At 44.8% G+C, this 15,293-nt stretch overlaps 1 protein-coding gene across 1 annotated transcript in view; it reads left to right on the forward strand.

Annotated features, from left to right (window-relative positions):
• The first annotated feature begins 5,721 nt into the window (after nucleotides 1–5,721).
• ATP8A2 (ATPase phospholipid transporting 8A2) overlaps nucleotides 5,722–15,293 on the forward strand; it is a 328,378-nt gene continuing 318,806 nt past the window's right edge. Inside the window, exon 1 of the mRNA XM_030477755.1 lies at nucleotides 5,722–5,867. Within this exon, the coding sequence (XP_030333615.1) occupies nucleotides 5,789–5,867 (79 nt within the window). The 5' untranslated portion in view covers nucleotides 5,722–5,788. The remainder of the gene's footprint in view (nucleotides 5,868–15,293) is intronic.

Below are 15,293 nucleotides of genomic sequence, written 5' to 3' on the forward strand. Positions count from 1 at the left end.
GAGTCCTCAGTACAGGAAAGACATGGACCTGTTGGAGAGGGTCCAGAGAGGGGCCACAAAAATGGTCAGAGGGAAGGAGCACCTCTCCTATGAGGCAAGGCTGAGAGAGCTGGCACTGTTCAGCCTGGAAAAGAAAAGACTCTTAGGAGACCTTGTTGTGGCCTTTCAATATGTAAAAGGGGACATAACAAAAATTGGGAGAGACTTTTTAGTAGGGCCTGTTGCAGTAGGAAAGATGGGGTAACGGTTTTTAAACTAAAAGAGGGGAGATTCAGGCTGTACATGAGGAAGAAATTTTTTTACAAGGAAGGTGGTGAAACACACTGGCACAGGTTGCCCAGAGAGGTGGTGGATGCACCATCCCTGAAGACATTCAAGGCCAGGCTGGATGTGGTTCTGGGCCACCTGATCTAGTTGAAGATGTCCCTGCTCATGGCAGGAGGGCAGATCAGATGGCCTTTGAAGGTCCCTTCCAACCCAAACCATCCCATGGTTCTATGACTCAGGCTGTTTCCCGCGCCCTTAGCGCACAGCGCAGCGGGAACCGCTCGGCGCCTGCCGGTGGCAGAGCCCCGCCGGGCCGCCCCGTCCTGCCCTGAGCCGCGGCAAACCCCTGCGCGGCGCGGGGCTCCCCGGCGGGAGCGCGGCGGGAGCTGTCCCCGGCCGCCCGCGGGAGCTCTCCGAGGTGCTGCAGCGGCGCCGGCGTGTCAGCGCGGCGCTCCCCTGGGCACAGGCACCGTGGCGCTGCGCTCTGCGTGTCTGGGTTCCCAGAAACGAAGTATCGTAGAATCACAGACTGGTTTGGGTTGGAAGGGACCTTAGAGATCATCTGGTTCCAACCCCCTGCCATGGGCAGGGACACTTTCCACTAGACCAGTACTTGGGCTTGAGCATACTAGGAAAATAAGATATTATTTTTCTTTATTTAGTTTCACTGGTTTTGTTAGTGTTAATACAGAAAAGGCTCCATCTTTTTAATTTTTTTCAGTATTTTTCAGGCAAATCACAGATCACCTCTACTACAAAATGAGTACCAATTTATTTTCCAGCACACCAATGCGATTGTTCTACTCACTATAATTTTATTTACATGTGCCATTATTCAAAAGTCATCTGGAAAGCCTTGATGTGCCTGGTGTTGATTATTTTCCACTTGGAAAATAATTAGCACCAGGAAAATTTCCACTGGAAATAAGAGGAAAGGACTGTATAGCTTTGAATGAGCTTTGTATGGGACTTGAAAAATGAAGATGCCTACATTTCCAAATCTTTGACCTTTTTTACCACCATTGCACTCACAGGTAATGGTTTGCCCTTCCTCCACCCTGCCACCCTTCTCCCATGCACCCATTGCACGTGCAATTCATCACAGTTTTTCTCCACCTTTATGTTAAATCTGTGGGCTATGAGAGTGTATTGTTGAGTGAAGCCCCTTCTGCACTAGAAAGTACAGGAGAGTATCAGATCCTTTAAGAGGTTACAGGTGGGCCATGCATCTATTAACAGTCACGTCACATATCAGTCTATAGACATACAGCATCTCTGCAGAGAAGATCCATAAATGATTTAATATAGTTTCTTGAGTGAAGAAGCTAAGCACACTTCTGGATCTGGAAGTAGCTGCTTCTATGAATCTGGAAACAGCAAGTCAAGATGAGTGACAGATACGTCCCAGGTATCTCAGCATATAATTTTCATCATGCTGGTTTCACCTTATGCATGTAAACAAAGGCAAAGCACCACAGCACAGAGTTTAAGTTGGTTTAAGACTGAGACAGTCTGTTGTGGGTTATTTTAAGACAAGCAGAGTTAGACAAGCAGAATTTGCATGGGATTACTCTAGTCCTGTAGTCCAACAATAACATTGCTGGTAGGAGGCCACAGGCTCTGTACTGACTTTGCAAGGCCTCAGGACTTGTTTTGTCTGAACTTTTCTTGACCTGTCCATGGCCTTCTTTTTACTTTCCTTAGCTGTAAAAGTAGTATCTCTAATGAGCAGGTGGCTATGTCTAACTCTTTTACTTTTGCTTAACTTTGTATGGCACGACCGTAGCTTTCATATGGAGAGTGGCAAGAAATTATGCTGTGTATAATGAGATATTTATAATTAACATGATGTAGCATAGAGGAATACAGGCCTAGTATGACAGCAGAGATCCTTGAAAGTGGGGACACAGGACATTGTAGAGGAGGCATAGGATGATAAAAAAAAAGGACACAGTCTTGGCAGTGGAGAACTCAGGGCTATAAAGTAGTACTCTCAAGTAGTAAGCTACTTGAGAGTACTACTTTACTACTCTCAAGTAGTAAGCTAAAGCAGTGCAGACCTGGAAGCTGGGCAAAGCTGGTTTGGGGATAACACAAAGAACAAAGAACAAGTATGTAGCATAATTAAATGGCATCACATATAGTAAAATTGCATGTAACATGGAGCTGTAGACAAATTAAGAAAGAGCAAGGTGTCAAGGCATGTTAAAAACAACAGAGAACTTGTTGGGAAGACACCGGTGACCGGCTGCAGCCCCAACACCCATTGCTTGAGGAAGGCTGGCACTTGCCAATCCTAGGTCCCAAGGGGCTGTGGAAGGGTGAGCACAGCACCAGAAAGAGGGAAAAAGGGCAGAGAGAAATAGTCTGTCTACAGAAAAATTAACTGCATTATTATTGCTGATATTCTTTTGTAGTAGCATTCTTTACTTTCTTTATTTTTTTCTTTGTTTTTCTGTAACAATTACCTCTCACCTGATAGCCCTTCGATTGATTGGGCTGTTAAGTTTTCCACTGTACTAATGATAAATTCTAAGATGTGTTTGGTTTTTTTTTTTTTAGAACCAAATTCTGTGCATATCATTAGTAATTGGAGCAAATGATGCATCTCTTGGAAATTTGGGTTTAACAATCTCCCCACAGTCCCAGACAGTATCTGGCACAGTCAGAAATAGAATAAAGATATCCTGTCTCCCAGCCTGGCACATTAACCACAGGACCATTCTTCCTGCCTTTGCTTTATTTATTACATTGAAATAATTATTATGCACACTGAGCTCTTTGAAAGTACACTGCTATAAATACTAGAAAACTGAGCACATCGTAATTTGAAAACTACCAACTCCTGTTTTTTGGTACATCATTCAAACCATGGAGCCATTATGACAGACCCCAGGGAATCATACTGCCATGACTCATGGTCTGATAATACACAATTTAGTGCACATCAGCGGTGTGACAAAGACAGGAGTTGCATAACAAATTGACAAAGGTGAGTCCTGCCCAGCTGAACAATCTGTTTCTTTTCTCAAAACTCAGGACTAACCTGCTACCCATCAGCTGGTTACTAATGAATGTGAGCTTTCAGAAACACAACAACTCACGGTCACCTCCAGACTGCACACTTAGCTTTCCTGTGGGCCTGACTCCTAAGCCTGCTGAGCAGCACTCAGGTTCTTAGTTACTGAGATCATCCTGTTTGCTCAGTTTCCTTGGACAATTCTTTCTTCCATGCCATTAAGCATCACTGAAGTGCCTGGTCGCTAATGCTTAGGGTTCTGGCTTCCACCGGTCAATATCTCAGGCTTGTTGAGATAAGTGTGGATTGGGTAATTAAATCTCTTTGAGGAGCTTGAGTAGTCAAGTTTACATGACTAAATAGCCCTGCATAGATGCAAGCCAGATGGTGTGTTGGCTGGGGCACTCTTCCAGAACATTGAGGCTGCAGAGGTGAAAGTCAGTGTAGCACGTGAGAAGGAACAAGAGCATTTAGGTGCTACTTGGGCTTGCAGGCTGACAGGGCTGACGGCTCACAGTTGACAACACTTCTAGCATACTGTAAACACAGGTCACCTGAGGGTTAATTTCTGAAGAAAAAGTCAACATGAAACCAGGAGCTGCCATTCTTTTTTGGTCCTTTTTTTGGAGCACCTTCCTTGACTTCGATCTGACATTGAAGTGAACTTCACTTTGTCTACTAGCTAACAACATATTCTCTTTTCTCCAGTCAATCCCTACCGCTGCAAAAAACCTGACCACAACAGAAAATAATTTGTGCAGAGGCAAAGGGGTAAGCTGATGTAGAAAATCACGCTCATGAAAATAACCAGCTCCATGACATTGGGCTTAAAATGGGAAAGGCATACAGGAATGCCAGCATTCAGCATTGCCCTTACCAGAGTCACAAAATGCCAGCCTTCTCCCTGAGTGGTAAAATCCACAAGAGCAAAAGGCCAAGAAATATGTGTCTGCAGCAGTCCTGTCCCAAAGCAAACATCTCCAGATAGACTATAATGCACTCGATAAAGTCAGTGTAAAATGCTGCAGTTCTGTATTACTCTGCATTTATGAAGTGCAAAGTGATTTGTTAACACAATTTCTATTTGTGACTTCTTGTGAAATTGTAGCTGGAAAATATCAGTTTCCATATTATATGTGAGGACACCAAAGCAGAGCGAGATTCAGAGGTTTTGCACTATTTATGATCTTTGAAATAGCACCCGAATTCTCCATCACGTATGCTAGCCAACTCCATATGGTAGAGTGGTTTAGATACAGATTTAGGGCCATTTTTCACAAACCTTGAATGTACTGGGGATCATTTCTTATGCAGTACATCTTCCCAAAACTCAATAAACCCTCATCCCATGGGAGCTTCTGTCTCACTTAAACCATCCTACCTCAAAGCTCAAAGACAACCCCTTTAGATGTGGCAGCCACTGCTAGCTATGCCTGACTGAGACCAGCATCTGTAAAGATTGGGAGGCTCCTTTTCAGTTATTCCCCTCCCCCCCTCCAATTTCAGTCCTTCTTTACCTGTCCTTGATAGGTAAGTTCTCACAGTTGCAAACGTTTTGCACAGAAAGGCGATGTGCTGTAAGAGTTAAGTGGCTTATTGATCGATTTCCTCTATTTATTTTTTTATCCTTGATTTACTGGGTATTTTAAGTTGAGAAGGAACAATATCTTTTGTGAAGAGGCTGGCAGCATGCCACATGATGAAAGGTGCTCTTGTAACTGGAAGAAAGAAAACCCGTTAGGGATCCTGATCCCAGTGGGGGCTTTATGTGCCTAAAATATCAGTAAAATACTAGTTACAGACAGACACCACAAAAAAAAAAAAAAAAAACCAAAACCAACCCCTAAAACCCAGGCGCTGACTTCATCGTACCTTAGGTAATGATTCACACTGGGTATACCGAGTTGAGAGAGGCCGTGTTACCAAAGGAGTAGCGCTTAGCTGAGGTACAGATGTCTGCAGGGATGTGAGAACCAGACCGAGCCCGTTTATAAGCTACAGAACGGGACAACAACGCCGGGCAGGGCCGGGCCGTTCACTCTGCCCCCCGGGAAGCAGCTGTTTCCCTCAGGGGCTGTGAGGAGACGGCCAGGACCCGGCTCTGCACCCCGCCTTGTCCCTGGGGGCGTTAGCGGAGGAGCCCGGTAGGCACCCGGGGCCGCACCCCGTGTCCCCCGGTGCGTGGGGCCGGCGGGGGCTGCGGAGCGAGCCGCGGTGCCGCGCCGGGCGGTGCCGGAGAGGCAGCCGCCAGGCACGGAGGGGTTACCCCCGGCCCCGGCGCTGAGGGCAGGGGAGCAGGAGGCCGCAGCACCCCCTCAGGAGCGCACCTCCGGCCGCGGCGCGGAGCCGATCCGGCGGGGGCTGAGCGCCCCGCCCGCCCCCGCTGCCAGGCCGCAGCGCGGCGCTGCGTGAGGGGGGGCCATGGCCAGCCCGCTGCCGCCGCCGCCGCCGCCGCCGCCGCACTAGCCCGCCGCGGGCTTCGCCTGCCGCCGCGGCCGCAGCATGCCGAACAGGGCCCGCCTGGACACGGCGCTGAGGATGTCCCTGCAGCGGAAATCCTCCAAGATCCACTCCTCGGCTGGTGAGGCACGGGCGAGGCGAGGCGGGAAGGAGCGGCGGCGGGAGGAGGCGCCGCGGCGGAGGAAGGAGCGTCGGGGGAAGGGATTCGGCGCCTCCACGGCCCGGCCGCCCGGCCCCGCCGCCCGCGCCCCCTCCTCCTCCCCCGCCGCCCTCACGCAGCCGGGGTGCGCGGCGGCGGGGAGCCCGCGGGGCCGACCTCGGGGCTCTGCGTGGGGAGCAGGCGCCGCGGACCCCGGCGCTGGCCGGGCCGCGGTGGGGCAGCGCAGACCGGCCCGGCTGCGGGCACCGGGCACCAAGCACTGCACAGCGCGGGGCCTCCCCGCGGCCCGGCCACCCCTCACTGCACCCCGCAGCGCCCCTGCATCCCACTGGCACCCACCGCACAGGGCCTCCTGCCCCCCCAGCACCCACGTACACCCCACAGGGCACCCAGCCAGTGGGGCCCTGCACACCAGAGGCCCTGGCCAGCTGCTGAAGGGGTCAGGGCAGGTGGTGGACAACCTCCAGTGGACAGTCTGGGTGTTCTCTCTCTTGTTTCTGATAGTTTTTGGCAGGAAGATTCCTTGGTGAACATCTGGTCAGAGGGCAGTTCAGCCCAGGGTACCCTGTGCCCCACCACGCTGGTCAGGGGCCTCTGTCCTGTGGTCAGGAGCGAGAGCAGCACACACTGCAGTGAGCTTGCAGAGAGCTTGTAAATGGCGAGTTTTTTCAAGAGTTCATGAGAAAACAGATAACAATGAGATACTTTGAAGGTGGAATTCTGGTCCCAGAGGACTTCCACTGACTTCTATAGGACCATGGTGCATTCAGAATTCACTTGTGGTCTCTGTTTTACTCTAGGGATAGATGAAGTGTCAGTGACATTGCCTGTGACTTACAGACAGGTCTAGTAAAAGGCTGAGACACCTCTTCCCGTGCAAAATATATAGGTGCCTAGTACAGTCTCTGTGGTAAGTGTGCAGTAGGATTCTCCTTCTTTGAATGAGGAATGTACTTTTTGAAGCACGTTTCCTGATCAGCTCTGCTTTGGGTTAAATCTCGGAGCACCTTGGACAGCATTTGCTGGATTGCTTTTGATGACGCTGAACTTGAAGATGTCCTCCAGCCACTGGTGGAACCAGGCTAGAGCTGGCTTAAAGGAGAAGCCACCTTCCTTCTGGCTCCTCTGCACAATCTGATCACTCTAGTAGTATTTTCCTGTTTGGCCTCACTGCTTGCTAATAAGGACAGAACCTCAGGGACTTCTGCATAGCTGCTGAAGTAAGCAGGATGCTAAGGAAGGAGGTGTGTAGTGCCAGCTCATAGGAAATGGTAAGGTTTCAGAGTAGGATTTAGCACATATCCAGCTTTACTTATCTTCAGCGTAAGCCACTGAGAGGAAACAATCGCAGTTAAGCAGATTCCACTGTCCAGTGCTTGGGGCTGTGTCCACTTCTGCAGTCCGACCTGTCCTGTGACAGGGAGGCTCCTTTCCTGGAGCTGCAGTTCAACAGATCTGTTTGAGTCCTAACATTTGGAATGCAAGCCTAAGTGCCCTTACCCAGCCGTTACCCATAGCCAGCCCTTCAAATGCTGAATGCTTGGCCCTTGGAGAGTGTTTAGCTTGAACGTGGGATACACAAGGAATTTAAGCTTCAGCCTTTGTAAATCGAACTTGTGAATCTAGGTGGTTAAGTTGCACCTTAGTTATGGCAGGTCTTCCAGCTGGTATTTATCAATACATAGCTTTAGACTTCTACATGTTGTCTTCATTTCGCGTGAGTGAAATCTGAATTAGATGATACTTTGAAGAAAGATGAAGGTTACTGGTTAGCATTAAGGTCATTGCTTCTCAGTTGTTGAACAGTGTATTTCCTCTTTAGAATATTTTTCTGAAGGGCAACAAGAGTAATATCTAGTATAGGTATATATATAAACCTCATATATGCCCCATCCCTGGCAGTGTTCAAGGCCAGGTTGGATGGGACTTCAAACAACCTGGTCTAGTGGAAGGTGTCCCTGCCCATGGCAGGAGGTTTGGAATTATATGATCTTTAAGGTCCCTTCTAACCCACATCATTCTATTAATCTATAATAATACCTATAAAAATACATAATAGAGGTTTGTATAACTTATTATGTAGACTTATTAAAAGATACAATTGTAGTTGGCTTGGGACACCAGAGCAAATCTCTCTGACACCCAGGGAGAAGGTCCTGCCTTGCCCCTTCCCATTGTCTTGCTTGTGTCAACATTAGCCATCAGATGGTTACATGGTCACTTGGATCAGTGCTGATGTGGCTCAGTACCAGCCTGTATGATCTCAAATGGCGGCAGGGAACAGAGTGCTTTGTTTTTCACAGCATGCTGTGGCTTGGTGTGCAGACCTGCTGCTGTCTGTGTGGACTGAACAGGTTCTTAGGAGGGGCTTTGGGCTGTGTGAACCCAGCTGTAAAAGCACACACCTGGAGGCTGAGCCACTGTTTGCTGAAAAGCAGTTCAGATGTTGTGTGGTGGCACTGCAAAATCTGAAGACGTATCTGAGCTGAATGGCGTGGAGGGAGGAGTGGTCACCCTTTTGTCTGTCTTAGTTGGGGTCAGGTAGCCCTGTCGTCATCCACTGCAGATTTCTTGTCACCTCTGTATCTGAATATTCTACCTTCTTTCCTTTTTAGAAGAGAAGGTGGTTCCTCCTTCGGTTTCTTGTGGTTTGTTTGATAGTCCTGTTTACTTTTGAGGGAGTTTTGATAAAGTATTGGCTTTTAGTTTGGGTCACAGAGATTTATTTTCATACACTATGTAAAAGTATTTCAGTAGCTTATAGTTGTTCTTCTTTAGTCAAGAAGAACGCTACCTCTCTGATGGTCTAATGATGTCTTTTCATGTTAGATCCAATTGTGATTTTTCTACCCTCCTGCATTTTGCAGTGTGGCTTCCACATGTACTAATACAGTATAAAATGTAATGGGTGTATTTGGTAGAGTTTTAAACCTGCTTAGCACTGGTACAAAGGACTTCACAGAAAAGCAGATGATGTGAAAAAGAGAATGTAGAGATGGCGAGTCACCTCTTGCCACTCAAATGATCGGTCCTCTTCTTTTTTATGCATTTGCTCATTAATTGATTTTTTTTTTTTGCTTCGTACAACTAAACCTTTTTATTGCTGAAATGTTGTACCAGCTGAGCTAAATTGATTAGATTTAAATTATTCTCAAAGAAGTCTCCAGCTCTTTACTGTTGGAACCACAGACATCAAAGACTAACTTGTTGTTCTCCTTCCTGCCTCCTTAAAGTCACTAAAAATAAGCAACTGTCAATAACAAATTGGATGATTATACAATAGCATTTTTATTTTTAGGGCAAAGGTTTTCAAATTCCAACTTTAGAGTGGATTAAAGGTACAAATGATCCTGATGTCATTTACTGTGGCCTTTTTCAGCTGCTCAGTGGTGCACATCAGCAAGAAAATATTTTTAGTGTATCAGTAGTGACAGAATCTTCTCCCAGGACATAAGGAGCTGAAATATAAACATCCTTGCATGGTATGAAACTACTCCTTTCATGCCTTTTCCATCTACACATCCCCTGAATATTTGCTTATGTTTTATGCTGTCTACTTGGTCTTAAGAACAGCAACTGTCTTTTAGTCTTACTCCCAGCTGTATAGGGTCTGTGTTTTTCTTTTGTCAGAGGAGTGTTGATGTAAGACCCTCTTTGGGCTAGATCCTATTTTTGTGCTGTGACACTACCTTACCACGGTGACAACTGTTGGGAAGTGTCATATGGAGCAGTTATAATTGTACACAGGTGCTTGTATTTTGCTCAAAGCAAAATCTGTAGTCATTTACATGCTAGACATAATTCCTATAGATACATGTAAAACACACGGTAGCTATGGGGAAATACTTAGTCAGCTTTGCACTATTTGCATACCACTTGCTGCTTCAAAGAAGGTGCATTGTGGTATTGTGGAGGTCAGGTTTGGATGGTTTAAGCAGCACAGTGAATGCTCAAGCTTTCACCATGAAGCTCACTCAAATCACCTGTACTCACAGGTTATCTACATCGTATTTTGCAGGCAGATCAGCAGTTGTCCTAAACGCATTTTTAAGCAAACAAACCCTAGGAAATGGGTCAGTGCTGAGCTATCAGATGCCTAAAATAGTAATATTCAGGTGTTTAACTAAGAGCAAAAGCCCTGTTCTGCTGTGAGAAATGGCAGGCGTTGTGACAGTGAACACTAACAGAGGGGTGTACTTTCTCAGCAAATGCATTTGATGCCCATTAATGTTACCAAAAGTTACAGAAACATCTAGCAAGACAACTGCAACCATATGTTGGCACATAGAAATTCTACTCTATGATGAGAAATTTTTCCAGGTGAAGACTAAAGTACATGTGTGTTTATGCACACACTCAAACTGTGTGGCAGTAATTTCATGTAAGTGTTGCAGAGCTTCGGTTTCTTTTCATCCGTGTTTAACTGGCACGTCACAGAGTATAATGTGCACCTTATTCAATCACATCAAAGGCCCGACCCTATTTCCATAAACACCAGTGACAATCATGCTCTTTCAGCAAGACCTCATCACAGTAACCCATGTTTTACGTTACTACGTTTCTATAGTAGCACAAAGTGGAGTCTTCTCGAGCGATGTGAGATCCTGCTCGACTGTAAAGGGAGGTGGTGACAGTGACGGGGCTAACTGGAGGCCAACCTGAAATTCTGCTGTCTTGGGTAACTCTGGCTGTGAGAGTTAGTTTGCTATTAGGATAGGAGGGAATTTAAAATACATATGCTTAAGACACTGAATTAGACAAAGATGTTGTGTTCAGTTACTGTGGAACAACTTCATAAATAAACAAGGTCCTAAGTAGTGTGGCAGAAGAAACACTTTTTTGCCTTACTGTGATGGGGGAGGTGAGATCGTGAATAAATCCGTTAAAGATTGAACCACACAGATGATGGGGAATGTAGTTATTTAGGATTTTGTTGAAGAGAGAAAAAATTTAAGTAATCTTCAGTTTTTAAGATTAAATTAAATAAAAGGTATATAATAAAAATACCCACTCCACTTTATAGCCAATATATGAATTCTCTTATGTTATGCTACTAGGCTATATTCATAACTCCACTGAAAACAGACACATATACTGTTTGTTTTTAAGAACTATTTTTGTTCCTTCTCTGCTCTCTCTCCACAGGACTTTTGTTTCGGATTTTAGCTCCCAAGCAGTATCTGCTTTTAGTGTGCTTCCCTGTGCTGTGTGAGTCAGTGTCCTTCTCATTTTCTAGGTAGACATAAAAGTGCTATCCTGCTAGTGTGATTTGGCAGTAATGCTGTTGTAATTCCAAGCAGGATTAAAACAGTAAAATCATTGCAAGGAAACCTTCGTGTCTGTTCAGGGTCCTAGAATATCATAGAATCATAGACTGGTTTGGGTTGGAAGGGACCTTAAAGCTCATCCAGTTCCAACCCCCTGCTATGGGCAGGGACACCTTCCACTAGACCAGGTAGCTCAAAGCCCTGTCCAACCTGGCCTTGAACACTGCCAGGGGTGGATGATCCACAGCTTTACTGGGCAACCTGTGCCAGTGCTTCACCACCCTCACAGTAAGGAATTTCTTCCTAACATCTAACAAAAATCTACCCTCTTTCAGTTTAAAGCCATTCCCCCTTGTCCTGTCCCTACATGCTCTTGTAAAAAGTCCCTCTCCAGATTTCTTGTAGGCCCCTTTAGGTACTGGTAGGCTGTTATAAGGTCTCCCTGGAGCCTGCTTTTCTCCAGGCTCAATAACCCCTACCCTCTTAGCCTGTATTTATAGGCAATATCTCCAAGACAATGAAACTGCACTTACTGGGTACAGAAAGCATAGTTGTTTAGTATTGCATTTTCATTGCTACAAGGTTAGAGTACAGTCTTGATCTCTGCCAACTCTGTAGGGAGTTTTTATGTGGAAATCTGTGGCTTCAGGAATGATGCTGATTTAAAACATTCACTTTTTTTTTTTTTCAATAATTAACTCTTCTTACTTTCCCAAGAAGCTCCAAGCTGACAGCTTCCGTTGACTCTACGTGACATTTTAGATGATCATCTGAAAATTTATGGCAGCATCTCGAAGTGATCACTTTCTAATTAGTGACTAATTCACAAGGCATTTTTATTGTAGTGAAGACTTGCTGAGGGCTCAGTAAACAACCATGTCATCCATTTCAGCTCTTTTGGAAGGTTATCAAGTGATAGACTTGCTACATGGTGGTACTCTTAGCTGATTCATTTCCCCTTGACCATTCTTCTTTGAGCTGTCAAATATACCCTCTAAATAATCTTTTGAGAGGACTGAGAGCTACTTGAGAAGTAATATTCTAAGTGCCTATGTTAGCTTTATTACTATAATAGATTACTGTTTTGTATTGTTTTACTATGCCATGTTGCATTGTGGTACATTTTAATTTGCTTGTAGTAGTACAAATATCAGAATATCTGTTACAAATAGTATCTGTAGAACCTGATTGCCAACAGGTTCTCTTAAGGAATAGTTAATCACAAAATCTTTCTTGTATGTATAGCTGGTAGAGCAGAGCAATATATTAGACTTTGAAAAGGCAGTTAAACATCTCTGCATCAGCACCTTCCTGCTTGCCTTTTTATCAACACAAATATTTTCCTTTCAGTCTCTTATCTTTTCTAGCTAAGCATTTTGGAGCAGTTGCAGGTATGTAAGACATGACAACTTTAGATAACTGATTCTCAGCTGGTACACTCAAAGGATAACTTGTGAAACATAGTTGACATGGTGGGAGATTGAGAAAAAAAAGTAAAATTGTATAAAGTTTTGTTGGTCTTTTTTTAATGCAAAATAAAAAATATGAAGTATCAGTATTGAAAACTTTTTATTCAAACAGTTATTGCAGTGTTTGGAAAGCTTTCAGATTTTTTATTAGCATTATTGCCACCTTTTCATAATGAATTCTGTCTACCAGAAAAGTTCTGGGAAGTTTCTTTCCAGCCTAAGGAGTGGATAGCTGTCTGCCTGTTTGGAGACCAGGCCACTGGTTGAGACCCATGTCCTACCATGGCAGTAATTCTTGATCCTGGACATTTTTAATGTGAATACTGGAAGGTAGAATGGAGTGAGCACACCTGAAAACAGAAGATGCTGAATTTTGCATTTCAAGCCAAGGCATGATAAGGCAAAGCTGACATACAGATCCTAATGAGTGACTCAATCAAACTACCTATCTGCACTCCTCCCAGAAGTGGCATCATCCATATAGTTAGGATGTCACATACATGTATATGGCATTCAGAGAAGGTTTTCCAGACAGCTAGAGAGGTGTTTATTAACAATGTAGTTATCCTTGCAGTGAGCACTAAAATCAGTTTAACTTAGAAGGTGTTGTAAATCAGGATTAACACAACTGAAATTAATGTACAGGTTCCATAAGGGAGAGAAGGCAGCCTTACATCTTGTTGAAAACTGACTTTGAATTCCTAATCTCTCGAATACAGATGACCAAAGCCCTTTATTTGATTTAATTAAATAAATAGGTAGCCATAAAGAGTGAAAGCAGAAGTGTTTATGTCCTTACAATAACGCCACCCTGGTTCATTTGCTACTTTGAATAGAAGGAGGGCTCAGGTGTTATCTCCTGCTGACCCAGCACTGTTCTGCCTATTCATATGAAGTGCAGTGAAGGCAATTTAACATCCTGTGCCTGTGAGATCTAGGAACATTCAACCCAATGCTTATAAAAAGGATATATGAAACAAATACCCAGGCTTTTGTGTGTCTTTAAATACTCTAAGCAAATGTCACCTTACCTTAATAGGTACAGTTTATTTGTAAATGGGAGATAAAAGATGCTGAAAGAATATATGCGAAGTCACCAGCAGCCATCATAACTCACAAACAGATAGAGAGGTTATGTCTGCATCAGTTATGCAGATGGGAATCAGGACTTAACCTGGAAGCTTTAAACCGAAGTCCAGTTGCCATTTACTCAACATTTCTGCATCATGTGGAAGGCTCAGCATAGTTCCTGAACTATGGTGAGTTCAGTTCAGTTCATCAACTGAAATACGTTGACCTCAATCCTGGTGCCTTGTTTTGAAGAGGGACAGAAAGACACAGGAATTAAGGTATGTAGGTGCTCCCCAGACTGGGGTGTTGTGGTTTAAGCCCAGCTGGTAACTCAGAACGACGCAGCCTCTTGTTCACTTCCCCCTTTTTCCCTGCTCCTGGTGGGATGGGGAGGAGAATCAAAAGAATGTAAACCCCACGGGTTGAGATAAGAACAGTCCAGTAACTAAGCTATAATACATAATTACTACTAATAATAGTAATGATAAGGGAAATAACAAGGGGAGAGAATATAAAACTAAAAAGGGAGAAAAACCCCAATGAACACAAGTGATACACAATACAATTGCTCACCACACGCTGACTAATACCCAGTCTGACCCGAGCAGTGATCTGGGCCTTCTGGGTGACCCCCCCCAGTTTATATACTGGGCATGACATGCTGTGGTGTGGAATACCCCTTTGGCTAGTTTGACTCAGGTGTCCTGTCTCTGCTTCCTCCTGGCTTTTTGCGCCCCTCCTCACTGGCAGAGCATGAGAGACTGAAAAGTCCTTGATCGGAGTAAGCATTACTGAGCAACAACTAAAAACATGGGTGTGTTATCAGCGTTGTTCTCAGACTAAAGCCAAAACAGCACTGCACCAGCAGGAGAAAAATAACTGCTACAGCTGAACCCAGGACGCTGGGGAAAGCACCAGGCTTGCTTTACAGATTAACAGTCATATCTTGTTCCCAGAGTTTCGTTAATACAAGCCTCCATCTGGAAGCCATCCTTGAGCCATTTGTCTGCCTGGTCGTAGGTGGGGGGAAAGAGCTTTTATAAGAGCTTACCAGATGTACGGGAGGAGAGTGCCATCCTTCTCCTTCCCTGCCCCCAGTCAAACTCGTCCTAATCCTGTGCTGCCTGAAGAGTGAGATCTGTTCACTCTTCACTGCTTAACTAAAATCCTGACCTTTGCTGAAGTTTTCCCACAATCTTCAGTAAGTAAAAAGGTTCTTATGCTCTGTTTTTGATGAAAGTAATTTCAGTTACAAATCTGAGATTCGCTTATCCTATCTTTCAAAAAATTTTATAAATCTTCAGTAGGGTAACAAAAGGGGATGATCAGTCTTCTAAAAGAGAAGGGAGTAGCTAGCAAGATCTGAAAGATTTGAGGAAAAAGAGTTGATTTCTTACAGAAAAAGCAAAAAGATTTTGGGGGCTGGGGTCCCAAAGTAAGACACTTGGGGAAGGTGCAGTTATTGGTAAATTTATTAACATACAAATGTGCAAAGGAACTCATTACTTTACTGTTATTTTAGGTATATTCCATTTGAGAAATTGGAGTTGGACATCATTTAGGTCTTGTCCAGCCCGTAT

This window comes from Strigops habroptila, chromosome 2 (genome assembly GCF_004027225.2).
Source record: "Strigops habroptila isolate Jane chromosome 2, bStrHab1.2.pri, whole genome shotgun sequence".
Taxonomy (NCBI): domain Eukaryota; kingdom Metazoa; phylum Chordata; class Aves; order Psittaciformes; family Psittacidae; genus Strigops; species Strigops habroptila.